The sequence below is a fragment of the Puma concolor genome, chromosome E4 (assembly GCF_028749965.1).
Source record: "Puma concolor isolate L17-30 chromosome E4, mPumCon1.1.hap2, whole genome shotgun sequence".
In the NCBI taxonomy this organism is placed as follows: Eukaryota; Metazoa; Chordata; class Mammalia; order Carnivora; family Felidae; genus Puma; species Puma concolor.
In genome coordinates, this window is record NC_141683.1 from 55739782 (window position 1) to 55766956 (window position 27175).

Sequence of the window (27175 nt, forward strand, 5' to 3'; positions counted from 1 at the left end):
ATGGTGGGGGGATCTGGGGCAACAAAGAAGGGGAAAGGGGTGGAGGAGTAAGAGAGGTAACAGTTATTCCTTCCATAAAACAGAGAGGGAGTCTCTGGTCTCAGCCCCATGTCCCCATGTCCCGGGTGGACACGGAGTCCAGGCTTGGCTGCAGCTGGTAGGTTCAGAAAGAGTTGAGGCAGGGGGGTGAGCCACAGACTAGTCAGTGACCTCAGGACCCCTGCATACAGTAGTATAGGCACAGCTTACCCTTTTTCGCTCACACTGACCTCAGAGTCACGAGGCAGGTTCATGGAACGTGTATAATATGGGGGAGAGGGGTCACAGGGACAAACAGAAAATGACTATGAATTAACACCCTTTCCTGTCATTTGATTGTCTGTTGACCTGTTAGTACGTGTGTGTACACCGTGCCCTGACCCCTTCCTGCTGCTGGGAGGGACAGGAAATGGGAAGAGGAGGAATACACCTATGCAGCATAGGGGGGTACCTGGGGTGCGCTCCTAAGACCCTCAGTGGACTGGTCCACAAGTAGCTTCGTCCTCTGAGAGACATAAAGCGTTTGGACAAGGCATTATTACTGAAGGTTTGAGGACTGAAAACTAGGGACAAAGTTGGATTCTTTTGACAAATATTTAAAATACATTTCATTTTTATAGGCCATTTAAAAAGAATCGACTGAGTATTACAACGTTGTGGGTTGGTATGTTAAAGCATGAGTGTGAACAACTCGATTCATTCATTCAACAACAGACATTTATTGTGAGGCCACCCTGTGGAGGGTGCTGGGCTGGGGTCACAAAGATGAATAAGACATTTTCTGGCCCTAAGGAAGGCCAGGGAAAAATACAAATTCATTCATTTGTCCATTCGTTAGGTACCGGGGTCCCTGAAGCAAATAACACACAGCTTCTGACTTCAAGGGGCTTACCACTCTGCAGACTGTGTTCAAGGAAGCACACGGTGTGGAGGGTGTGGTGACAAATATGTTGAGGCCACAGTGAAACTGAAAAAAGCCATAGAGCTCACCTGGATGGGGGTGGGGTGGGGCATAGAGGGAAGGGCTGAGACGGGCTAAAGGAGCAGGCAATTCTTGGGTAGGTGTTGGTGGGTGAACAAGGTGTGGGGAGGGCATTCCAACCCAGGAAACACCACAACAGCAGGGAAGAATGACCTAGCAGATTGGTTTGGGGAACTGAGGCTAGCTGAGAGTGGACTGCTGTCTGGTATGGGGAGTGGGGAGTGAGAGAGGCCAGAGACACAGAGACTTCTGGGCTTCTGGCAGATTCCACCTTCTGCCAGATCTTCCCTGAGACCCTGGGGGTGGTACCTCTGGGGGCTCCTCCTTCCCTCCCTCCCATCTGTGAGTTCTGAGACTCAGACGCATCTCTGAAGCTGTGATCCAAGGTTGGACGCACTAGATATCACAGAAGCAGCGATGATACTCCTGGGCCTTCAGAAAAGAGAGACCACGTCCCATAGCAGGAACGGGGAAAGGCTTCAAGAAGTGGCATTTGCACTTAAAGGGTTAAGGAAGTATGCACAGGTGGGCATGGGAAAGGGAGAGTCCTTGGGCAGGTTTGTTTTTGGTGGCATTATAAGCAGACTCTTGTCTTTCCCACAGGACATTCCTTCCCCTTTTCCAGACTTCTGGCTTCTACATTAGAGTTCATCGCAAATCAAGCAACAAACATATTTGAGAGATCTCGAAGGTGCATAGCAGGGTCTTGCCAGGTTAATGACGACTGCAGATGTGACTGCAGAGTTCCATAACCATGATGACTGTCATCCCCTAGAATCTGAAGACAAAATGGTTTATATATTGTCCTGCCCAGCCTTGTTAGCTCCTCATCCATTAAGACATAGCTTTGGTGTTGCTTTCTCAGAAAGTCCTTCTCCTGACCCTCTTACCATTTTGCATACCCTAATCTGAGTTGGGTGCTTGCCTTTCTGATTCCGTCACAGACTTGATATAGCTTTTTTTTTTTTTTAATGTTTTAAAATTTATTTTGAGAGCGAGAATCCCAAGAAGGCTCCGTGCTGTCAGTGCAGAGCCCGACGCGGGACTTGATCTCACAAACCATAAGATCATGACTGGAGCCGAAATTAAGAGTTGGACACTCAACTGACTGAGCCACCCATGCACTCCAAGTTGGGTGCATATTTGCTTTTTTGTTGCATTTTGTACTGTTATTCTTTCTTTCTTTCTTTCTTTCTTTCTTTCTTTCTTTCTTTCTTCTGCTTATTTTTTTTTAAATAGGCTTATTTCCTCCACCAGGCTGAGAGTTCTTGAAAAGCAAAAACATGTGTCAAAGATCTTTGCATCCCTAGAGCCCATCACAGAATCTGGCACACAGTAGGCATTCAACACAGGCTGGTTGAATGGATGAATCACTGTAAGCGTTTTAAAGTATCACCTATACATACACATATGTGTGTACAAGGAAGTCGAAAACTTCCTTGTTTTCGAATCCCAAACAATTTGGGATTCCATGCCCTGTAGGCCCCAGCTTCCTCCTTCCTGCCTTGCTTTCCTTCCTAGCCCTGGAAGCTTCTGTAGCATCTGCTTCTCACTCTTGGTCTCCTTAAGGCCAGCTCAGCAGCAGTAGCAGGACTGGAGAGTGAATTGTCTGGTGGTTTGGAGCACAGGCCCCTGGTTATGTCATCTGTGGAGTCAGAGCCACCAAGAAAAGCAGCTCTGAAATGTTAATGGGGTTCTCATTTTCCAGGCAGCTGTCCCCAGGATAGCAGATGGAAGCTGTGATGAGAAAGTGAGAGCAACCTTCTGTAGCCCGGCTGAGGAATGAAGCACCCTTGGGTTGGGGCCCAGAAGCCCCGCTTCCCATTTCACAACCGGACACATCCTGATATTGGAGGTTAATATCTGGTGGGTTTCCTAAGCTCTGGCTCATCCCCCAAGTCCTTGGCCTCCTTGAATCTTTGATAAAGAAACAGGGAAGTATGTTTCCCTTCCTTTCCCTCTCTCCACCTCTCTCTCTCTCTCCCTCTCTGTGTGTGTGTCACACACACACACACACACACACACACACACACACACACACACACACCTCTCCACATAACAAAAACCAAAAATGTAAGCACCCGATGGTCATTTTAGAAACAGCTATCAGAAGCATGTCTGAGGAGCACTGACAAATTTGCCTCCAACCTTCCTGCCTTTTGACACCTCTGTTCCTTTTCTCCTTTCTGCTCTTGCCTTAAATGAGAGACACCTCATTGGTCACCTCTAGTTCAACTCTTTCAATGGATGCAGTGAGGAAATTGTGGTCCAGAAGGGTTAAGAGACTTGTCAGCCCATGTATTTAGTTTCAGTAAGTCAGAATTTCCTTAGATAAAGGGTCAAATGAAGACCATCTTTCCTCAGGGAGAAAGTGGACTCTTAGGATCCATATGAGGGCGTAATGATTCCTATATCTCTTTGAAAAAGGTGATGATCAGAGAGGTATTTTCAATATTAAAAAAAAAAAACCTATGATAATTACACATTTTCCTGCTATCTGATAACAGCCATCTCAATTAGAGAATAAAGGTGAATATGTTTTTTTTTAAATTTTTTTAATGTTTATTTATTTTTGACAGAGAGAGAGAGACAGAGCATGAGCGGGAGAGGGTCAGAGAGAGAGGGAGACACAGAATCCGAAGCAGGCTCCAGGCTCTGAGCTGTCAGCACAGAGCCTGACATGGGGCTCGAACTCACAGACTGCGAGATCATGACCTGAGCCGAAGTGGGACGCTCAACTGACTGAGCCACCCAGGCGCCCCCAAAATAAAGCTGAATATGGTTTTTAAAACACCCATATGGTTGACTAGGAAACATTTCAAACATACATGAAATATTGTCAACAACTGTGCACCTACTGTCCAGACTTACTAATTTTGGGTTTTATTTCAGGTCAGTGGTGTCATTTTTAAAATCATTTTTTGTTGTTACATGTGCTTGATCAATATAAAGAGGAAAAGGACCTAGGAGTATGCAAAGTAGTTTCTGTGGTGATCACAAGCTTTCAAAATTTAAGATTCAGTGAGAAAGAAACACTCAAACGAGTCCTTGGTGGTAAGAAAACCGTAAGTTGCCCTCCTATACATTCTCCCAGCTGAGTCTCTGCTGCTACAGTGTCTTTAACGGGGGCTTTTTGTCACAGGTCCGCTAAAAGCAAAAGAGATACTGCTCTTGTCTGGACTCGGACTCATTAGGCTAGAACAGCAAACCCAGATCAAAGAGAGGAGACAGGGAGTGGGGGGGTAGGCGAGGAGAGACTGGGGTGGCATTTTCTGCTCCATTGGTAACCAAGAACTTGAGCTCGGTGACACCCAGCCCAGCAAGTAGGCCACGGGGTCCCAGGGGGACCCCAGCTGGAGTCCCCAGATGGCCCGATCCGTCTGCTCTGCCTTGCGGGGAGCTCTGAGCAAGGACCTCTCGGCCTCAGTTGTCCAGCTACTGGGATACGCTTGGCTGCCCATGGCACCAGGAGGAGTCACGAGTGGATGCCTGCAAATGGCAGGTGAAAGTCGTGCCTTGTAAAGACCCCGCTCCACGGGGAATGTGTACATGGGGCCGTGTGGAGGCTGCTTTCTTTGTGTTCATTTTCTACTTTTCTTCATTAGCTCTGCCTCTCTTCTTGTGGTTCCTTTTTCTGGTATTTTGTCCCCCTCCCTACCTCTGTTTCTGTTTTGCTGTTTGTCTTCCTCTTCCCGGGTCTTTCAGTCTCTGAGCCTCTGTTTCCTTTCTGTCTCTCTTTAGTGAGAACTGCTCCAGACACACAGACCACGGCATCTGCTCCAGGACCGCCCCTGGGCAGGGCAGGAAGGCCACTTGGAGTGTGGATGTTCAGAGTTCTGCCCTTTGACCTGTGACTGGAAGAAGGGAGCCAGTTGGCAGGACCTTTGCACCTGTGCCCAGAGGCCAGGGCCCCTAGTTGGCTGTAAGGCCACCGCAGCCTCCTGGCTGGTCCCTGATTTAGAGGATAAAAGAAGCGATAGAGTGTCCACAGGGCATTCCACTCCCACCAGATACTTTCTTTCCAGAAAGGAGCAGCTGCGGGCTGAGCCCGGGTTCACCTCACAGGGGACACGTGCTGCCCCCCCCCCCCCCGTGGTGGTGGCCAACTCTGTACAATCCTGCGCACACAGACCTCATTGAAATAATTTTTATCTTCCTTTAGCCTCCCCGTCTATTTTAGGTACTTTCCCGCGTTTGGCTCTCTCTGTTCAACACAGCACACGACATTCGGGTTTTGCCGCTTCTTTGGGTCTTCATTTCCTTGTGAGGTCTCCTGTGTCACGTAAAACGTATATTAAATAGATTTATATGCTTTTCTCCTATCAACTTAACTCTCCGGCGCAGCCAAAACCCCTAAAACGGCAAAAGGTCCAATTTGTCTTCCCTACACCTACTTGCCTTTCTAATCTGTAGGGGCAACTGGCAACTGTGTTTCACACGCAGACACAGGAGGAGAGCGGGAGCAGCGGGGGCATTTTGCTTTCCCCGCAGGAGTGATGGATTTGCGAACCCCCAGGGCTGCCTGAGACCGGCCTTCTTGGCTCAGCCTGCTCTTGCCTGCCCTCTAGTGGACACTTCTGAGTACTGCTGGCACGAAATTCTAAGCCCTGCAGAAGATTGGCCTCCCACCTGCCCCCGGTCGTTATCAACGCCTTCCTCTCCCGCCTTTCCCGGCCAGCGGGTCTGGGGCTTAGAGTCTTAAAGCCTCGGGAGAGACTCAGAGCAAACGTGGGATGAGGAGGCGCTCGGTGGCTGGAGAAATCCTGTCTACATCAGAGGTTCAAAGAGACAGTGACTGGAAGGCTTTTTGCCGGTTCTGCAGCAATTGTCAGGTGGATCCTGTCCCCGCTCAGAACCCCCGGCGCATGTCATGGGGTCACTCGTACCTACATGCCTGTCCAGCGTGTTGGGGGATTAGTGCAGTGACTCTCAAGCACAGCCCTGTCCCTGTCGGTCCCGCGCCGAAAACCTGCAACGTCTCCTCGCTGCTCCTCGCCCTGGGCCCCGCTGCCCTCCCGCTGGGCCCACCCGTCTGCTTGGTTCCCTTCCCTGCAAGCCCGCCGCTGCGGCCTGATTCCTTGACGTTTACAAGCCCTTCTGCACGCTCAGGCCCCGCGTCTTTGCTCCCCGGGCGCTTCCCTCCACTGTGGAAGTACCTTCCAGATCGCATGCGGACGCCACTTCCTCTGGAACCACTCCCTGGCGCTGTCGGCTCACCCCTCCTTTCCCTCCCACCGCCTCGCCTCGCCTCTCGGGGACTTTGCCCAACTCTGCTGGCGGCCGTGCACCTGTGCCGTCCACGCACCGTTCGCGGAGGCCGTATCTGACTCACTCCTCTCCCTATCTGCGCTCAACCACATAACTCCGTAAGCAGCTGTCTACCTCTTGACTCGAGGGCCGACCCAATGGTGGCTCGCAGAGCGGAGCTGTCACCACGGTGCGCGTCACCACGAGTGGGGCACTGTGCCAAGTGCTCAGGAATCCCGCCCTGGCACGCTAGCAGCCGCCCCGTGGGTACGTGTACTTTTCAGCTGAGAAACTGTTGGGACGCCAGGGGAGCTCTCTCCCTGGGTCTCAGGGCGCCGCTGACTTCACCCGCATCTTTAAGATAGGAACCCTCTGGGTGGTGGCATATAGGAGTGTCGCCTGGCAGCCGGTCATAGTTGATTTCTGTGAGGTGGAGGGGCCATGAGGACAATATGAAAGTCCACGGGTGTAGGTTGTTGTAGGTGGGACTCATGAGGGATCCAGGGCGGTGATGGGACAGTGTCAGAGGCTCCAGACGCTGGGACTGGCTCTGGACACCAGCTGAGAAGTCCTGAAGGCCTCAGGGCATATTTCTCAATAGGATTTGCCCCCCGCCGCTGCTTTTTGATGATTGTAACCTTTATTCTCAGTGCTGGTTCACTTAAAGTGGGGTCAGTGGGTGGTGCTTATTTGTTTCATTTGGCAAATACCTATGGGACAGTGATGACATTCCAGGCTTACGATCTGCTAAGGACACAGGAAATGCCTTTACATTTACATTCTATGTCATCCTAGAACCACTAAGGGTTTCTTTTCAATTAAAAAAAAATTGAGTACCTTAGATAAGACATCTGGAACTTGAAACAAAATAGGCAAATGCGTATCCTTCTTAGATGAAATCAGAAATGCAGAGGCGTGAGGAGATCTGAAGTAATCAAAACAAGAGCTAGTTAGATCATAGTCTCTGGTTTGAAGAGTCAAGCCGTTGGTTGTTTCAGAGATGCCGGGGTCCAAATGAGCAGCCCCAAAATGTGCCACTTTGGCCCGTAGATTATTTTGAGCTGATAACAGTCAAGGCCCAAAAGACTCAGGAAGAAACTTTGACTTTCCCCCTAAGCGCCTAAAAGAGTTTAGATAGAGACCCTGCTCCAGGAAGAGCACAGTCACCATAGATACCTACAGTATAATATGAACTAAGGGAGGTAGACAGGCAGGAACTTGGCAAAGTCTGTTAAAATTCATCTCCGTGTCCCATGGTTTCTGGACGGCCCCTCAAACATTTGTTTACTAAACATTTACTCTTTCCATTCTTCCTATGAATTGTCTTTCTTCCCTTTGAAATCCCCAACCCCTGCCTCCTTCTCCTTGGTTCAGGATGACATATATACCTCATTTGGCCTGACTGTCTTTGGAATCTCATGTGGGTTCCTGAATGTAAAAAATTAAGTTTGATTTTCTCTTGTTAATATGTCTTATGTCAATTGGAGTCTCAGACCAGCCAAAAGAAACTTGAAGAATAAAGGACACTTTTTTCCTTTCCAACTGAGATAAACCAAGGGACTCCCTGAGAAGTTGTTTTCCATCCCAGTCCTAAAGGGTGCAGGCCAGCTTTTAAAAGATGGACTTGCCCTTTTAAGTCACTCTGGCTTCTCTGTCCTGTTTGTATTGAACTAACCAATGCCACTTGTGGATTGTCAGAGACAGTGTACAAATTAAGTGTACAAAAAAGACAGTGTACAAAAAATTGTTCAGGGCATATGGGTAGCTCAGTCAGTTGGGTGTCCAATTCTTTAAAAAAAAAATTTTTAATGTTTATTTACCTTTGAGAGAGAGACAGAGCACAAGCGGTGGAGGGGCAGAGGGAGAGGGAGACACAGAATCTGAAGCAGGCTCCAGGCTCCGAGCTGTCAGCACAGAGCCTGACGTGAGGCTTCAACCCACAGACCCATCATTACCTAAGCCGAAGTTGGACGCTTAACCGACTGAGCCACCCAGGCGTCCCAAGTGTCCAATTGTTGATTTAGGCTCAGGTCACGGGTTCTGGGATCCTGCCCTGCATCGGCTCTGCTCTGGGCATGAAGACTGCTTAAGATTTTCTCTCTCTCTCTCCCTCTACCCCTTTCCCCCACTCACACTTGCTCTCTCTATGAAATGAAATGAAATGCTTTAAAAAATTGTTCAGCAAAGCAGATGTGTAATGGGTGAAATGCCCCCAGATCTCCTTCTTGAAAAGACCTATGGAGAAGTTATTCATGAGAAGTGCAGGGTTTTTTCATGCCTGGACTGCTTCCTTGGAGTCTGTGTCCCTGGATGCTGAATCCACTCATTTCTTCCCGTGGAACATATTCTTCCTTCAACCGCTCTGGAACATTCTTTCTTTCTAGTCAGGGGGTGAAGCCGTGAAGCTGCAGGGATAGTATCTGTTCTCTTCACAGGTGTGACCTGCCTCGCGGCTGTTGTGGTTCATTTTATTACAGTGTAAGAGGCCAAGGCCAGCAGGGGGCCTGCACATCATAAACTGCCTGTATATGCAGCGCTGTGCATGCCCCTGGCATTCCAGAAATGGAAACTCGGAATGCCAGGAACACCTCTCCTCTCTAATGAGGAAAGATTTCATTGTTCATTGTTCATTTATAACACAGGCACGTGAAAGGAGTTTGGGGTCCCCGAGGCATTTATGGTTTCATTTCTCCTCACCCTGGGCCCTGGGAGAGCAGGGGAGGTGGGTCTGACCCAGCTCCTTTGCTGCCTTTTGTTTGATTTGTGAACAGCCGGGCTTGAGCATGACATGCAAATGCTGACCAAGAGACACCTTAGAACTGCTTTAACACTCAATCTCAAAGAAGTAGGGCCTCAGTGTGACCTGAGGGCTCTCGAGACTCATGATGAGTTTGGCTTCAGGTCAGGCACTGGTGCGGGGAGCTGGGCCTCACCCTCTGCAGCCCTGCAGGTGCGTTTCAGGAGTTTGCGGATGGGGGTGCGCAGAGTACATTTTGCTAGCTGTTTCTGCCTCTTTTTTAGGCTGTTCCATGTTAGAACTGCTCGTCCCAAAGTAGGTTAATACTTAAAGCACATGTGTAACTTTCTTACCGAGATCTTAGAAGAGGGTTTTGCTGGAAATAAACAGCTTGGAACCCAGGGCTTTAGCCAGAGAAAGAGTTGCTGATCTTGAAGAATTGTTTGGTGCTACTCAAACCAACCATCCTTTCAAAGACTTTGTATTCCTGTTGTCTTCCTGAAGGCTCAGGGCACCACACCGCTGTTGTCCAGTCAGCGTCTTTGGAGGTGGGGAAGCATCATTTCTCTTCCAAAGGGCTGAGATTGCTGCCCAAATACTCCCAGTTTAGAAACGAGTAGAGCTTCGCTGACCGCTTAGGTCATTTTTCCCTGTGACTAGCTTGAGGTTAGCTGGCCGGAGGGAAAATTGACCCTTCCCTTCCCAGCTGGCTGCCAATAGTCTGGCCCTTCTGACACTCCAGGACCCGGCTGTGAAAGGGAACAGGCCCTGGGGGTACACAGCTGTATTCTGGGTCTGCCTTTTTCAAGCCCCCTTCCTGTCCCCTACCCCTGTAGGTACCCCAAACTGTATAGTCAGGGACTAAGACAGCTGGGGTGACAGAGCCCCGCCAGGGAGGCTTTACCTCTGGCTGCAGGGGCAGGTCTAATGAGAACAAGGAGGAGGGTGGGATGGAAATGGTGGACTGCTACCCTAATCAGATGTCAAACACGGGCCATTTCACATGAGCAAGACACGAGCTAGAGTTTAGATACAAAGTAAAAATAGCAGATCGGAACAAGCACTTCATAGGTGCTCTGAAAACACACACATCTGTTTCTTTGTGGAGAGTGTGGCTTTGAAAAAGGGCAGCAGATAAAGCAAAGGTACATGTTATTGAACAGGGGATGTGGGGAGAATGTCCCTCATGGCAGTCGCTGATCTCTGGGCTGGAAGGTATGTGACCCTTACCAACAGGAGGAAAAACTCCTTTCGAGACTCCAACCTTCCTAGCCAACTGTCGCACGTGCCAGAGAGCCGGCCCTCTTCACCTACAAAGTGCTTTCGAGGTTGCCTCCTGACCTGCTCTCTCCTTACTCTCCCTCTGATTGCTCCTGTTCACTATTCAGCCCCACATTGCCTCACACTCCCCCTTCCCCTCCCCAGAGCTGGGTATATCACCACACCCAGGGACCAAAAATGCAGGAGGAGTGAGGAAGCCCACTCATTCCGCGTGTCAGCACTGACATGCTGCTAACACACAGGCACCTCCTATTTCGAAAAAGAGAAACATGTTCCATAGCAGTTTGTTGGGACGTGTCAGGCTTGGTGAGATTGGAGAGTGTCTCAAAGTGCTACACAGGCAGCTGCTACTCTACAAAGGCAGGAATTTATGGTTCTAGACTTTTGGTGGTTAAAATTAGAAAATTCCAAACGAAAGCTGAGGAGAAAAAGTAAGATGCCGAGGGGGAGGGAAGTGTGTGGAGAACGCTATCCACGGGCAAAATTCTTCCGTATTGCTGCGTGATGGTTGCAGAGAGGGAGGTTAATTAAGAGCTCGTCCCCCTGCCAAGACTATCCTCAGTGCCCACTTTTGTCTGAGAAACCCAGGCCATTTCTGGTTTTAGAGCTCTCAATTTGGGTTTCTCAACCGACCAGGTTTGTCCCTCTGAGAACTGCCCCAGCAATCACCTTCCGTGAGGACTTTGTTGAAACCTTTGCCCTCAGGGGCTGGGCTGTTACCTTTTGGGAAGGCTGAGCACCAGTGGCTTGTTGCTGCGGCTGGCCTCACTAAGCCAAGGGATCTTGTCAAATTTTGGCACAGAAACCTGGAGGGAAATGGAAAGAGATCGGTTTGCAGAATTTATTGCGTTTGAGCATTGCCATCAAAACCAGGACCAAAGTCGGCTAATGGCAGCTCTACAAATGCCAGCACTTTCCAAAACATTTTTTATGATTTATATTTGAGTCTTTTGAGTCTCCCGTAAAGTCTCCAAGAGTAAATAGTGTTATCTCCACTTTACAGACGAAGAAAATCAGAGCTCAGGCATTATGATTTGCCAAGTCACACAGCTAGTAAGTGGATTCGCGTTTTCTGACTTTGGTGCCCCCTATATCTTGTATTCTACTATCTCTATCCCTTTGCTGCTTTATTACTTCCATCTGTTTATGCATCCTCTGAGAGTTCTACGAAGTCAGCTGAATATCAGCAACCTCCCGTTCAGTCTCCGGCTGTTTTCAGCCACAGTGTCCTCCACCCCAATTCCTTCTAGGCAGCAAAGAGGAGAGAACCACACTTGGAAGCTACAGACAACTGGATGTTAATCTTGACGAACCCATTTTTCAGCTGTGTGGCTTTGGACGCATCACAACCTCTCTGAGCCTCAATTTTGTCCTCTGTGAGGAGATCTATCATCACTTTACAGGTCAATGCACAAGACACAAAGCTCCAGGAGAGCAGGGATTTTTGTCGTCTTCATTCACTGTTGTATCAGGAGCACCTAATACAGTACCTGTATGTGTCCAATGAATTCACGGATGCATGGGAAGTCCCTAGTTGAGGGCCTTAGTAACCGGAGCTCAGTAAAAGTAGGCTTTATAATCTCTCGTTACCAGCCCAGCATCTACCCCTGGCGTTGTTCGGACGCCAAATCCTGTTGGGGACTGGCTTTTTCCTGGACTCTGAGCGGTGCGTCCTCAGAGGGGAGACGGGAGGTCCTCTGAGCAGCCAGGAGGGGGCAGCAGCGACCTCGCAGTCTCTCTAGCCGGGGAAGGGCGCTCTTGCCGCGGAGGCTGTGGCGGACCCGGAAGCGCTCGGCCGCCGTCGCGACCCCCGGCGCCCCGGATGGGGAAGGAGGCGGGCGGCCGCCCTTCCCGGCCGCGCAGCCCTAGGAATTGCAGGCAGGTGGGTTTCGAGCGGGAGTCAGTGTTTGCGGGCCTCTTTCTCCTCTGCCATCCTCACCGGCGGCGGGCGCGGGAGGCCCCGGAGGGGGAGTGGGGCGCCCCCGGGGACACCTGCCCGACCCCCGGCCCCATGGAGGGGCGTTGCCCTTTCCGGCGCCGCGGATCCTCCAGCCGGGGCGAAGCCGTGAGCTCCTGGGGCCGGGGTCCTTGCTGCAGTGAGGGGGCTCCCAGGGTGTCTCGCTTGTGAAGCAAAACCTAGCGCGGGCTCTATGGAAGAAATAAGGTCGGCAATAAGAATTTTCTTCGCAGACTTGCAGCATGACCCTGGTATTTCTGACTCTTAAGTTTTCATTGTGAAAAACGGGTCGCTGTCTTCGAACCTCCCAAGAGTTTTTCCGTTATAAGTGGAGTGGTAACTTTTTAAGGGATGTTACGCTCAGTTAATGGATTAAGAATCTTTGAGTCCTTGGTACCTTCTTTCTTTTCTTTTTTCTTTTCTTTTTTTCCCCTTTCTTTTCTTTCTTTCTTTCTTTCTTTTTTTTTTTTTTTTTTTTTTTTAATAACACATGCCTTTGAGAACTCCGTAAATAAAAGCTCTGGATCCTATCCCTAGAAATTTGCACTAAGTGCAGCTACAAGCATACAGCGACAGGGAGGGCTTTGGGTGAAGCCTCGGAGATACGTGAACCCCTGAGCTAACTGGTTTAGAGGGAGACGTGATGTGAGGCCCAGGCTTTGGGGTCAGACATTGGTTTGAATCTGGCTCCAGTGTTTATCACTGTTAACTTGGGCTAAAGTTACTTTAAGCACTTTGAATCTCGGGTTTTTTCTTGTTTACTAACTAAAGTGGAGCTAATGCTAACTTGAAAGCATGCGGGGATTAAATGAAAGAAGCTCCAGAGGCACTTGGCGCGGAGTAGGCACTCAGTACGTACTAGCTACCAGTTGTCTGTTATCATCCGTGGGATTATAATTTAAAATCTGGAACAGAGGTTGAATGTCCACGGTTATAAAATGGCCACCGCACACATGTTGCTCAGACTTCTAATAAACTGGATTGCTTTGACTTTAACTCTATTCTTCCCGACGGTTCACAGCTTTCCGAGGTTCATGGTGTGTCTTTTTCCAGGAACTTGGCCTAGCCTGGGTTGCCGCCTTTGAAAGCGAGGCAGGTCGGTGCAGTGTCAGCCACCACCCGGCATGGGATTTCCAGAGAGGTCTTATTTCGGAACTTTATAAGGAACGAGAACCATGTGGACTTCTGCGAGGGAGACTGAGCTGGCCTGAGTTTGATGGAGAGGATAATGGGGACCCAGCCTGTAGCTGACACTGAGGAGGCCAAGTGGCAGAAGGTCCTGTACGAGCGACAGCCGTTTCCCGATAACTACGTGGACCGGCGTTTCCTGGAAGAGCTCCGGAAAAACATCCACGCCCGGAAGTACCAGTACTGGGCCGTGGTGTTCGAGTCGAGCGTGGTGATACAGCAGCTGTGCAGCGTCTGTGTGTTTGTGGTCATCTGGTGGTATATGGATGAGGGCCTTCTGGCCCCCCAGTGGCTCTTTGGGACCGGCTTGGCCTCTTCACTGATTGGCTATGTTTTGTTCGATCTCATTGACGGAGGTGAAGGACGGAAGAAGAGTGGGCGGACCCGGTGGGCTGACTTGAAGAGCGCCCTGGTTTTCATTACTTTCACCTACGGTTTTTCCCCAGTGCTGAAGACCCTGACGGAGTCTGTCAGCACTGACACCATCTATGCCATGTCAGTCTTCATGCTTTTGGGCCACCTCATTTTCTTTGACTATGGCGCCAATGCTGCCATTGTATCCAGCACGCTGTCCTTGAACATGGCCATCTTTGCTTCTGTCTGCCTTGCCTCGCGCCTGCCCCGTTCCCTGCATGCCTTCATCATGGTGACTTTTGCCATCCAGATTTTTGCCCTGTGGCCCATGTTGCAGAAGAAACTGAAGGCATGTACTCCCCGTAGCTACGTGGGTGTCACGCTGCTTTTTGCATTTTCAGCCTTGGGAGGCCTGCTGTCCATTAGTGCTGTGGGAGCCATCCTCTTTGCCCTTCTGCTGTTTTCCATCTCTTGTCTCTGCCCTTTCTACCTCATTCGCCTGCAGCTTTTTAAAGAAAACATTCATGGGCCTTGGGATGAGGCTGAAATCAAAGAAGACTTGTCCAGGTTTCTCAGCTGAGTTAGGGACTTCCATTCGGTTCTTAAGGGAAGCTGATAGACTAATCTCCCAGCTCATACAAGATTTGAAGGCAGAATCCCATTCTGGAAGCAACATACTATTGTGGGTGGGGGAACAGAGATCAAAAGAAAAAGCTAACCAAGGGCGTGAGTGATGAAGGTGTTTTTCTTTCTGTTACTTTGTGGATGAAAAAGCTTTCTGGGACCCTCTTGAATTACTGCCTCATTATTGCTGTAACAAAGGAAGTGATGTGGTTTCTATTAAAAAAATAACAACACATCCATTAAGTTGTCCCATGATTTTTCTGTAAGCAGAAGGCTGACAGAAGGGACATGAAGAGAATGAAAGTATGTGTGTGTGTTCAAGTCACTTCTCTCCTTTGGTTATCTGGATCTCAAATCCTAGAATCCTAGATGCTGTGACATTTTGTCGCCTAAGATCACAGAATTGGTTATTTAACCTTACCTCACTCAGAGTTTCTACATAGTTCTTAGTGAGGCACGTGCACACTAACTGCCTGGGACCCGGATGTGATGTGTCGCAATACATAATCAGAATGCTGAGGGAATTCAGAGGCTGGAGGCCAAACTGAATTGGAGAAACTAGGAAATATTTATTAGAGGAGATGGCATTTGAGCTTGGTCTTGGTGGTTAGGTGAGATTTAAGTAAGTAAAAGATGGTTTTAGGGCAAGGTGGCAAAGGCCTTTAGGAATCAGGTCAGTAATATGAGCAAGGCATACAAGTCACACGAGTCATACTTTGTGTGGCTAATGGCAGCTGAAAACTGGATGGAGCTTGGCCCCGGCCAGGGAGGGCGATCACTACTCTGCTCCAGCTGAGTGTTTCTAATCAGAGCGTAGGCCTGGCTGCAGAGCTTCAGATTTCTGATGACATCTAATGATTTCTAAATGAAGTCTCAGTAGCTGTAATTGTGATTTTTAATGTGAAATCTGACTTGTAAATTCTGCCAAATTTAAATCTGGACAAAAGCCACACTTGCATGCAACATGTGGCTGCCTTTGGGCCACGTCTGTTTTTTAGGACAAGCACAAAAGTGGGAAGGTGTTTCATGGGAGATCAGGGTTCTGGGGGTTTGAGGGAAAGTTGGAAAGGAAGGTTTGAGTAACAAGTAGGGGTGTGAATATTCAGGAATTTGGGCTTTAACCACAGGTCATTGGGAGCAATCCAGTTTATCTAAGGAGGGAGCAAATGCTTGAATCTTGGGTTATGCAACTGCTCTGTGTTTCAGTTTTTTCATCTGTAAAGTGGGAATGGAAGTATTTACCTCTAGAATTGTGATAATTAGATGAGATGTATCAGTGCTTTGAGGAACTCTGGGCGCATAGCAGAGGAACGGTAATGTTCGCCATTACTGCTGTATCAGGTTGATCTCTAGGACGACTTGAAGAGGGACAGAGATGAAGTGTAAGATGCATTGGGTGCCTCCCAGAATATCTGGTAACTCATGACATAACTCATTTGGGGCAAGTCCCTGCACCATCCCTTCTCACTAGAAATTAATTTCAAGTCAGAAACTAAGTAATGCTTGTATTTCTCTGAACATAGATTTCTCAAAAAATGTCTCGAACAGGACTGTGAACTAGTGTCTTGAGCTCTTTGGACTGATGAGAATAGTGTTTCGTTAGAATGGGTAGTTTTCCTTAGGGCCAGTTAGATTGCTTTCCTAGTCCCAAGGACACTGGCCAGAGGGGAGAGAAGGATCTTGGAAACTGACTTGTGGAGCTCAAAGCATCGATCCTGCATTGGGTGTGGCCATTTCACCCCTCGTGAGTGGGCAGAACTGGCTCATAGTTACTGTGTAGTTCACATCAGGAACAGAGCAACAGTGGTTGGAGGTAGTAAAGAATTGTATATGATTGTGCTTTTTTTTTTTTATGTTTTAATACATTTGCCCTATTTGAATAGGTAGGTGATTATCAGCTTTAGGGAACTCACGTAAGCAGCCACATCTGTGTCAATGAGCAGAAAGTTCCCCAGATTTGAGCCACTTTCAAAAACAGTTTCAGTGGGACGAATTAATGTGCTGTGCTGTCATTTTTCAGCTCTTCTCTGTCACACTGTGTATAGTATTTGGAGCCCCCCAAGACCTGACCATATTTGGTTTGGTGGTTGTGGAAATGGGAGGGGAACGGAGAGTTGAGGGTTGGATGATGTAGAGTGGGGCTGCCAACTCAATTCAGGTGGAAAGATGGTGAGAAGGATATTCCAACCAGAGTGAACCAGTATGTTCAAAGTGCACGGGGACCTGATTTATCCTGGCAGTGGACAGAAGCACAGGATTGATGGGCTACAGGGAGAGGGTATGGGGTCTGAGAGTGCTGAGTACTTTGAATTCTCGTATCCTGCAGTCAGTGTCAATGTAAATTGAGGTTTTGAAAAGGGAGACAAGATTTCCACCACACACACTTTCATGAGTGTGTATATCTCTCTATGTATGTGCATATATATGTATATATATAAATACAATTCTGGCACCAGTTTTCGGGCTGAGCCCGGGGAGCTCTGTGGCAATAGTGAAGAGTGAACGTCTGGACTAAGGGTGTGAGGCCGATGGGTGTGGAGATGAGAGGCCTGATTAGACAGGCTGTCAGAGAACTTGGTAGACTCATGTTGGGAAATGGAAGGGACTGGAGGATGACCGGCATCTGCCTTGAGTGGATTTGTGTACCGTGAAAAGACAGAAGTGAGAACAGGTTTGGAGGTGAAGTAGATAAGAAAATAAGAATGGGACACATAAAGTTTGAGGTGCCTGAGATGGTACACTCAGGCTAAGTGTTCTAATTGTAGTATCTGGAGGACGTTGGTTCTAAATTCCGGGCGTAATCTGGAAGGGTATTGAGATCTAAACAATCTAGTGCTTTTGCACTTGGAATTCTTTGTACAGAATTGGTTGCCTCATAACCAGCAATATAGTGGAATTAGAAATGGATCACAGAAAGATAATTAAAAAATCAAAATGGAGGGGCGCCTGGGTGGCGCAGTCGGTTAAGCGTCCGACTTCAGCCAGGTCACGATCTCGCGGTCCGTGAGTTCGAGCCCCGCGTCAGGCTCTGGGCTGATGGCTCAGAGCCTGGAGCCTGTTTCCGATTCTGTGTCTCCCTCTCTCTCTGCCCCTCCCCCGTTCATGCTCTGTCTTTCTCTGTCCCAAAAATAAATAAACGTTGAAAAAAAAAAATTAAAAAAAAAAAAAATCAAAATAGTAAGGAACCAAAGGGAAAGACTGGCCCTATGAAAACAGATTAGAGAATAGAACACCACAGCCCGGAAGGAAGGCTCAACAGAGATACAACATCATCACCTATAAAACTATAAAGGGTCGAAGTGAATCTTGATTTGTTTACCAAGTCATGAGTTACAAAAGACACCCTTTGAAATTTGAGCAAGGCAAGTTTAAGACAAATGAAAATACAATTTTATACACTTTCTGCAGTAACTCCAAGAAGTTTCACAGACCAAGAATGTAAATGGATTCCAAAAAGTTTTGGGGTAAAATGCAAATAAAAAAGCCATAAATATTTTGTAAGAAAATGTTAAGAAACTCCAAGCTCTTAAGTGGTACTAAGAGCTCACTGCGGGATGATGAGGCTTACTTATGGCATGCTGCTTTGGGTTACTGCTGGCGGCATAGGGAGGCAGGCCTAGATAATGATTGGTATGACCTGTGTGACAGTTGTTGGGAAAGTTACTCATCACTTAAGTAACGTGATGCGGTCAGTCTCTGAAATTTAAACAACACTGAAAGTGTGCAAGCAGAATGTTAATGATTTAGACTTTAAAAAATTTTTTTTTTCAACCTTTATTTATTTTTGGGACAGAGAGAGACAGAGCATGAACGGGGGAGGGGCAGAGAGAGAGGGAGACACAGAATCGGAAACAGGCTCCAGGCTCTGAGCCATCAGCCCAGAGCCCGACGCGGGGCTCGAACTCACGGACCACGAGATCGTGACCTGGCTGAAGTCGGACGCTTAACCGACTGCGCCACCCAGGCGCCCCAATTTAGACTTTTAGAGAATACTATGATGTGTGTGTGGGAAGGGAAGGGGGAAATGGAAGGAAAAGGCATTACAGTAGCATTGGAATTAAAATCCCAAACAAAATCTCTTGTGTAGGAAACTGTCAGCCCTCCTCACCCTGCACCCCTTCCTCCCGGCTCTGCTTCCCGTCAATCTTCCTTTCAGTAGATATGCTGGACGGTGGGTGGTGGTGATAAGTGAGGGCAAAGAAGGAGGAATGGGGAGGCAGCTTTGCCTGTCCTTCCAAAATGGTGCCAGGGATTGTAGTTGGGAATGGAAGGGATCAGGGAGAGGTAGAGCTGTAGAGCAGCAGGTGTGCTTTGTTTTGTGGCCTGATGTGGCTTCTGGGTGATTGGCAGGCAGCTAGAAGGCCGTGCAGGGATCTGAGGACAGCAGCACATTGGTTCTGCGTGGTGGCCAGATTGGTGTCAGTGGGATGCCTGCATGCTGTGTCGGTACTATAAACTTTTGAGTGAGGCTTTGGGCAGCTGGCTTAAATTGTGGGTATAAGAATCCATGCTGAGCATTTTCAAGGAAGCATGGAGCCATTAAACATCATCTAAGCCAAAGGCCCAAGGTCAAGAAAAACAAAAGCCAGCAGAGGGCATCAGTCACACAATTTTACAATATTTCAAACCCATCGAACGCAGGGAAACAGGGCTGGAACACAGTGCCGTCCTGTGGAAGTTATCGATACTCCTTTTTGCGATGAAATTCAACAAAGTCTTGGAATTCTTGATGAGTTGTGGTTTGAGAAATAACCACACCGTTTGAAGTCCCCATAAATTCAGGATACAAATAGCACATTGGGATTTGATAAATTATAATTGCTACATTTTCAAGCACCCAGTGTGTACCAGGCACTGTTAGGCACTTTATATACACTATCTTATTTACTTCTTATAACAATCCTGTAATTCAGGTATTATTTTCATTTTACAGTTGAGGTGACTGAGACTCATACTGAGTCAGGAACTTGCCTCATGCTGTATTGCCAGTTTGGGCTGATGGTTTGCTTTTCTGACAGCCGAACTGGATCCAGGGCCAAAGGCTAACTGGTAAGCAGTTGCTTTTAATGCTTTCTCATATCCCTCATTATCTCTTTTATCCCTTATTCCTACCCCCAACATCTAGCAAAATATTTATTGTCCACCCAGGCTGATCTCTAGTCTCTACCATTCACATTTTATGATGTTTGGCCTCAGGAATTTATTCATTCATCAAATATTCATTGAGCACTAACTATAGGACATAGTGTTCCATATATTTGAAATATGTCTATGAACAAAGTGGACAAAGTTCTTTGACCTAGTAGAGCTTATCTTCTAGCAGGAGGAGACAGACAACATAAGTGGAAGTAAACGCTATGGGAAAAAAGAAAAAAAGTAGCAATGATATTAAATAAGGGGGTCAGGGTAGGTCTCATGGAAAAAGGAGCATTTGACCAAAGACTTGAAGGAGGTAAATAAATAATCCAGATTTCCCAGGGGAAACCATTCTAGGCAGAGGCAAGAGCTGCTGTAAAAGTCCAAGCGGAAGACCCCAAACTGCCTGGCATGTTTGGGGTGTCACAAGAAGTGGCTGAAGTGACCAAGGAGAACAGGAGATGAGGCCAAAGAGGTCATGTGGGAGCTGGATCATGTGTGACATTACAGGCTATTAGAAGGACTCTGGCTTTTACTCTGAGATGGGAGCCATTAGAGGGGCTTGGAGAAAAAGAGGGGAATGATTTGACATACCCTTTGAAAGGCTCATTGTAGTTGCTGTGGGGCAAGACCAGAGCAGAAAAAAGCATTAAGGAAAAAAAAAAAAAAAAAAAAAAAGAAAGAAAGAAAAAAAAAAAAAGCATTCAGAAGCTCTTGTGATAATCCAAGCAGGGAATGATGGTGTTCAGAACAGAGTGATAGCAGAAGTGTTGGAAAATAGTCACATTCTGGATATAATTTGAAAGTTTAGTCAAGGGCTTCTTGACATACCAGACGTGGGATATGAAAACAAGAGAAGAATCACAAATGACTCTTCAGGGTTTTGACCTGAGCAAATTGAAAGATAGAGATGCCATCAATTGAGTTGGGTGCAAAGGGGATATAGGTGGAGATTTGGGGGAAGAAAATCAGTTTGAGGCATATAGGATATGAAATGCTTTGTGGATATCCGGGCTGAAATGTTGAGCAGGGGGTCAGAGAGGGGAGTTAGGATTTTAGGAGCAATGTATGGGATGGGAATGTAAATTTGGTAATCACTGGTATTTAAATGGTATGAGACTGGATGAGATCATCCAAGAAGTTGATATAAACCAAGAGGACGGAGAACTCCAAATTAAAAGGTTGGAGAGAAGAAGAAGCAAAAAGATTTGGAAGGCACAGCCATTGAGGCAGGAGGAAAATCAAGAGTTGGGAGTTCTGGGAACCAAGTGCAGAGGCCTCGGGGTGGGGGGAGGTGGTCAACTGTGATCAGATGAAAATCTGGTAAATCAGGGGAGCCTGGGTGCTTCAGTTGGTTAAGCGTCTGACTCTTGATTTCAGCTCAGGTCACGATACCACAGTTCGTGAGATTAAACCCTGCCTTTGCATTTGTGGGTCCTCTCGCTCCCTCTCTCTCAGCTCCTCTTCCTCTTGTGTTCTTTCTCTCAAAATAAATAAATAAAAAAAGAAAGAAAATCCGGTAAATCAAGTAAGATAAGGGCTGAGAATTTACAGTTGGATTCAGCGAGGAAGCAGCCATTGGTATCCTTGAACAGTTTTTGGTGGGGGGGGGGGGGCATAAGAACCTGTTTCGGGTGCGGTTAAGTGAGAAAGGAGAAGGGGAGTTGCAGAGGCAAGTATAGGCAACTTTCTGGAAGTTTTGCTTCAAAGGGGAGCCAGGAAACCAGACAGAAATTGAAAGCAAGAGGTGAGGATAAGAAACTTTGTTTCCTAAGACCGGGGAAATGATACCGTGTTTGTATGCTGATGGAAGTGAAACAACAGAAAGTAGTAGTTGATGTGGGAAAGGTAGGATTACCAGCGAGCATTTGAGAGGAGAAGGGGTCTAGTGCACCAGTTGGGGGGCTGGCTTCAGACAGAGGACAAGATAGTTACTATGGTAACAGGTGGGCGGCAGAGTACATAAGATACAGATGCTGGTGGAAGGGTGGCTGCTAAGTGGGTACAGGAGGTGATGGGGATTTCCAGAAGTTCTTTTCTGAGTGCTTCAATTTTCCTAAGCAGTAGGAGACAGAATCAGCTGAGAGTGAGAACGAGGGACGAAATGATGGGGGAGTGAGGAGAGAGAAGGTAGGAAATAGTTTAGTACTTCGGGGCAGTGAATGAACTAGGGATGGCTAGTGTCATTGCTCAGCAGGATTAAAGGCTCACTTGAGCATGGAGATCATGACTTTACTGTGAAACCAATTAGGGTGTTGTGTGTGTTTTCCAGACCATGTGCAAACCAGAGTGGATGGAGAGTTGAATGTCTCTGGGGTGGTGGTTTTATCAAATTGAGAGAAGGACAAGGGAGAAAAGTATATGTGCATGAGCATGATTATAACGATTGACCGTGGCATTTTAGTTGGGTAAGAAGGAGAGTGAACCTTAACAGGGGCGAAGGACAGGGAGAGGAGGGACGGGGAAGGTCGATGAATTGGAGGTTCAAGCAGCTAGAAGGATAGGAAGTGAAGATCAGAGAATAAAGACAAGGTTTTAACTTTGGGAGTGAGTAGCTGAGGTAGAGTGAAGGACAATATCAATGGGAAATTAAGACGAAGAGAAAAGGCGGGATGGATGGGGTGGGATGTTGCAAGGATAATTTACACACATGTGAAATCCCCAAGAATGAAGACAGGAAGAGTACTGGAGACAGTGGCAGGGCAACAGGAGTTAAACTCGTCAGGGAATCAGGGAAAGCAAACTAGGGGCTGGTGGGTCAGAGGAACAGTGAAGGGTAGTATGTGCGATAGTCTGATGCCATGAGGTTCAAAGCTAAGGGTTTTAGGGAGGAGGGAGGAAGATGGTGAAAGAAAAAGTGGACAACAGGAGTGCCTGCCCCACTCAGGTTGAGCAGTGTGAGGGGCTGTGGGAGACGAGAGGGCTGCAGGGGGAGCCGTGCCCTGAGAAGAGATTCTGGTTGTGTTAGAGCAAGAAGATGGAAGGCACATCCACACAACAGGTTGAAGATACAGGGGATTTTGCTGACCGTGGCAAGCAGATTACAGAGGGCACGGTGTAAGGGTTTCCAAGGTTGAGGAGGGCAGGAGGGCAGCACAGGATGGGTGTGTACGGAACTGTGTGGAGAGTGCTGGGGAGGGGGGTGACCTGGCCATCTTGGAAGACTGAGGTAGGCTGGGTAAAGGACCCATAATGAGAGTCCTCGTGGGTTCAAGACAGATGGTGTGGAGAATGCATGTGTTGGGGGTGGGGGCTCCTGTTTACCTTGAAGGGGGTGCGGTCTTAGTGCACAGGCTTCCTCATGTCATCGTGAACATGTTAGTATTGCTTGCTAATGGAATTAATGTGCAAATTATCCAGGTAATGGCACATTTTAGCAAGAGCCTTTTGGGGGTAATGACACGAACCTCCTGAGAACTGGGTCAACTTCTGACGGTGGGGCGGTACCATTTGTAGTGTTCTAGAAAGTTTGATTTTGGGGCGTCTGGGTGGCTCAGTCGGTTAAGCGGCCGACTTCGGCTCGTCACGATCTCGTGGTCCGTGAGTTCGAGCCCCGCGTCAGGCTCTGTGCTGACAGCTCAGAGCCTGGAGCCTGTTTCAGATTCTGTGTCTCCCTCTCTCTGACCCTCCCCTGTTCATGCTCTCTCCCTGTCTCAAAAATAAATAAAATGTTAAAAAAAAAAAAAGAAAAAAAAAAGAAAGCTTGATTTTGGGTAAAGTGAGCAGAGCGTAGATAAGAGCCAGAGTTTGATCAAGGTCCTGTGGACAGTCGGGCCTGAGGCGGCACCCTGTTGTGACCATGGGGAGGGCTCTGGACAGTTGAGCAGCATGGCAGAGGCGGAGCAGAAACCACTGAACACCTGTAGGAGCAGCTAGCTTCCACCAGGCTCATGCTTCTGGCCGGTGTTTTTGTCTTTGCCAGCTCACAGGTGTGATTAATGGTGGTTTGTTTACCTTGGGAGACCACAGCAATCACCAACCAAACCAAAATACCATTTCCTTCCTAGATACATCACTGTGATTGACGAGCGATCCCCCGGAGATGAGGTAGTTAGGAAGCATCTGTTTCCCAAATGCCTGGCATCTGCTCAGCACCAGGGGCCTGGGACCACCGTGGTGCCCCTCACTCCCATCAGGTGACACAGGGGCAAAAGTGCCCGGGGAAGGGGCTCACACGGGCAAGTGGTTTTTCCTGCCACCATGTGGCACCAATTGGCACCTGGGTTCAAATGACACCCAGGATCAGCCTGAGGTCCTGTGCCCTACACAGACTCACTCTACAATCCCTTGACCATATGTTGCCGGGACAATGGAACGGATTGATTTTGCCAATGCCGAGGTCGACGGAAACTGTGGTCCCTCGGGTCCCCGTAAAAAGCTGGCTCGGTGGCTGCCTCTGCTTTCCCAAGCTCTGCGGGCTCCCCGGTCCCCACTCCGGGCCGGCCCTGTGGCCTTGTGTGGAGCCCAAGCAACATTTGGACTCTGCTCAGTGAGAACACTGTGGGCCTCCCACTCTTTGTAAATTGCAAAATAAACAGATCTTCAGGCCCGGGGCGGCTTTTGTGTATGCAAGCTGAGAGTATTTTTGTCTTTAAAAGAGAAAAAGGCGGCAGGCAGAAGGAGCTGTCTCCTTGGCTCTGACTTGCTCTGCGATGCCTTCTGAAACGCACCCGCAGTAGAGATAGGAGCTGGGAGAAGATACAGACCCAAAGAGCCAGAACGCCTGGTTTTTCAAGTGTCATATGAAGCTTCAAAAATATACTTTGTTAGCAGCTGTTTTGAGAGAGAAAACCCACATCAGTGACTTCCCCATTACTGTCTTGAGGATCCTTAAGTCTCATTGACGCCCCGGGGAGTTTGCTAAGGCTTTGTTTCCTCCCTGCCTGCCCAGGGCTCTTGTTCCTGAGGTTCACTGACAATGTAGACTGGGGCTAGAAATCGGGATCTGGTATAAAGTACTGTGAAATTCGATTTGATTAGAAACAGTACGGGAGTAGCAGATTAGTCTCGGCTCATCCCGCAGCCAGCCATCTAATCTAATTAGTATAAGATACTAATACTTCAATAGTATCTTATAGTATAATAAACCAAAACTGTGGGTCTAGTATGCTGGCTAACATGTCCTGTAAATGGGGGCATCTGGTAGTGAAGTGTCACCAGCTCCATTTGATTTATGCAGACTGAGATGCTGTAGTATTATAAAGGGATACAGAAGTTATTATTTTTTTTCTTTTTTCAGCAATCTTTATTTTCCAGTGGGTGAGGTTCATGTTTTTAAAACGGATTCTCAGTTGTAAAGGTTTACTTCAGAATCTCATGGAGCTGGATGAGAGACCCCAGTATCAGTTGAGGGTTTTATTTTTTTTTAATCCTACTTCATGCCGAGTTATGAAACAGATGTTACAACAATTTTCAAACTCTGCGTTAAAAGAGGATCAAAATGTATCCTGCTCCAAGCCCACCGAAAGTATCCATGTCTGTAAAGGAAGAGTAGACGTTATTTCATCTCCTTTTGGCTTCTAGTGTCAAGGCCATTTGGTGAAATACCCCTCTGTGTATATGTGGTCTGCATTTATTTACCAGTGAAACTCCCCAAGGGAAGGATTGGAAGTTTTATTTTTTCCTACCTTTAGTTCTCTTTTCTCCATCTCTCAGATGTCCTGGATTCTTCTAGCTGGAGACTGGGGGGACCTCCCTCACTGCTTCCAGTAAGGGTGCTGCCTTCTGATTCTAAAGCCTTTCTGTCAGAAGCCAAGGCAAAGGGCACGGACTACTTCAGTTTCAATTCCACTGGCCTCTCCTCAGCCAACACTTAGAAATGAAAACTTTGGTTCCTGATTGGCCGAAAGGAGTTCTGTTGTTCCTTTCTTTGTCAGAGGTCAGAGTCACCATGTTCTGGAATGTTAGCATGCACTGGATAATTTTGGTTCTAGAACCTAAGTGGCTTCTTCAGCACTGAAGTCAGTAACAGTTCTCCCTGGGAAAATGACTCACATTTTCTCCTGTCATAGCACCATGCAGTAATAGCTTACTGCTATTTTGTAAGTTACTTCGCTGGGTGCTCCCAGCTTTTTGTCCTGTTACTTTTATCCTGTTACTTCGCTGGGTGCTCCCAGACCACTTAATAGGACACTATTATGAATCCAAGGAATGTTTGACACATAAATATTGGGACGAGAACATTTAAGAGATGGTATGTTTGTAAAAGGTAAAACGTTTTCTCATGATGATCCCGAGTTATGTTCAACTCTGAAGAACGCAGTACTTTTTAAACCCTATCAAATATTGAGGGTGGCGGTGGGGGCAGGGAGAGTTGGGGAAGGGTACATCATGAAACACAGAAACACTAAGGATAGTAAATAAATATGAACAAACCTTACCACGGTTTAATGTGACTGCAGGCTGCTTCTGCCCCCAGCCCTACCCTCCACTCACCCCCTTTTTTCTTGCCTGTTCAATGTGAGGAAGGGACTGCACTTTTGTTGAGACTGTGCAAGATTCCTAGGGAATCATTTTATTCTATAATTTGGGTTTTCCTTTCTCATTGTTCATCAGGTCAACTTAAGCTTTAAACATCTAAACTGTGTAACACTGTACATAAAAGTAAGATCATGTTTAGGACAAAGTGGAAAAGTACCAAATAACCTAAAAAAGATGAATTGGTGAAAAACCTTCCCGTTGCCAACCTCTTTTTTGTTTGTTTGAGGTGATATGAAATAATCAGGGAATATTGTCACTGTTGGGATGGGGATGCTGGCCAATATTATTTAAAAACTCAAATAGCTGGGCTGGAGGTGGAGGCTGGAGTGGAGGCAAGGCCAAGGGCTGCACACTGTGCTTCATTCTGCAGCAACCCAGTCACCCCCAGGAATACTTGAGCCTCAGTTGATTCCCTGCGTGGGGGCCTTTGAAGTTTCTTAGTTGCCAGTGCTTCTAACTCACAGTCACTGGACCTGACGTATCAGTAAAAATTGATGGAATGTGCTTTGTGCAATTTTAATCACAGAAACTAGTTTTGCATTTTTGAGTGGAGAGCATCGTGCTTATAAAAGATTTTCACGGTCCAGAGGGAGAGCACTGTGAGTGAGGGGTCTCCATTTTCTAATTGGAGGGTCCTGTCCACATCTACTTTGCCTGTCCTCGCTGGGGCCTGCCTAGGTCAGACACAAAGTACACGGAAACCCCCATTCCTGACGAACAATTTTTTACTTTCCTATCCTGCATTTTTCTGTCTTAATATGGTAAAGTGAGACATCTACAGAAGTGTTCTCACCTAGTAGGAGATAGTTGTAAATTGTAATTTAGATCATATAAATCTTCAAAGAGAAAATTCTGAATTAAATCTTAAATCTTTTTTTAAAATCTGAGATCACAAATTTGGCAGATGTATTACCTTAATAACAAACACTTTATTTGGATAATTTTTTTTTAATGTAGCTTAAAATTTCAGTGTTGGAATCACTATTTGAGGATTAATATATAAAAAAAGTTCTGTTCCTCCAAACTCATACAGATTCCATTCTTCCAGTACTTTACTGACACATTAAAAAATCTTTCTTCTCAAGGTGGCAACATTTCCTTGCACTTTTATTCTGAATAATATATTTTTTCCCTGAATTTGCTGACTAGA

At 47.3% G+C, this 27175-nt stretch overlaps 2 protein-coding genes across 12 annotated transcripts in view; one reads left to right on the forward strand and one right to left on the reverse strand.

Annotated features, from left to right (window-relative positions):
- The window catches only part of CE4H1orf105 (chromosome E4 C1orf105 homolog), a 57734-nt gene extending 32127 nt beyond the window's left edge, over positions 1-25607 (reverse strand). For 2 of the 10 annotated variants that reach the window (XM_086693440.1, XM_086693446.1), the window contains exons 1-4: positions 25173-25607; positions 11007-11092; positions 7106-7193; positions 491-544 (exon numbers count right to left, since the gene is read on the reverse strand). In XM_086693440.1, the coding sequence (XP_086549566.1) occupies positions 491-544; positions 7106-7193; positions 11007-11092; positions 25173-25193 (249 nt within the window). In that variant the 5' untranslated portion in view covers positions 25194-25607. Of the gene's footprint in view, positions 1-490; positions 545-4679; positions 4876-6177; positions 6507-7105; positions 7194-11006; positions 11093-11776; positions 12077-25172 lie in introns of those variants that run through there. The other 8 variants (XM_086693442.1, XM_086693444.1, XM_086693443.1 and 5 more) reach the window with 8 other exon arrangements.
- PIGC (phosphatidylinositol glycan anchor biosynthesis class C) lies at positions 6512-14648 on the forward strand. 2 transcript variants are annotated; one of them, XM_086693439.1, is made up of 2 exons: positions 6512-6535; positions 13297-14648. In XM_086693439.1, the coding sequence occupies exon 2, from the start codon at positions 13460-13462 to the stop codon at positions 14363-14365; it is 906 nt and encodes a 301-aa protein (XP_086549565.1). In that variant the 5' UTR covers positions 6512-6535; positions 13297-13459; the 3' UTR covers positions 14366-14648. The 2 variants fall into 2 exon arrangements, with proteins under 2 accessions (XP_086549565.1, XP_086549564.1); XM_086693438.1 differs by lacking the exon at positions 6512-6535 and adding an exon at positions 12016-12168.
- Positions 25608-27175: the final 1568 nt, after the last annotated feature.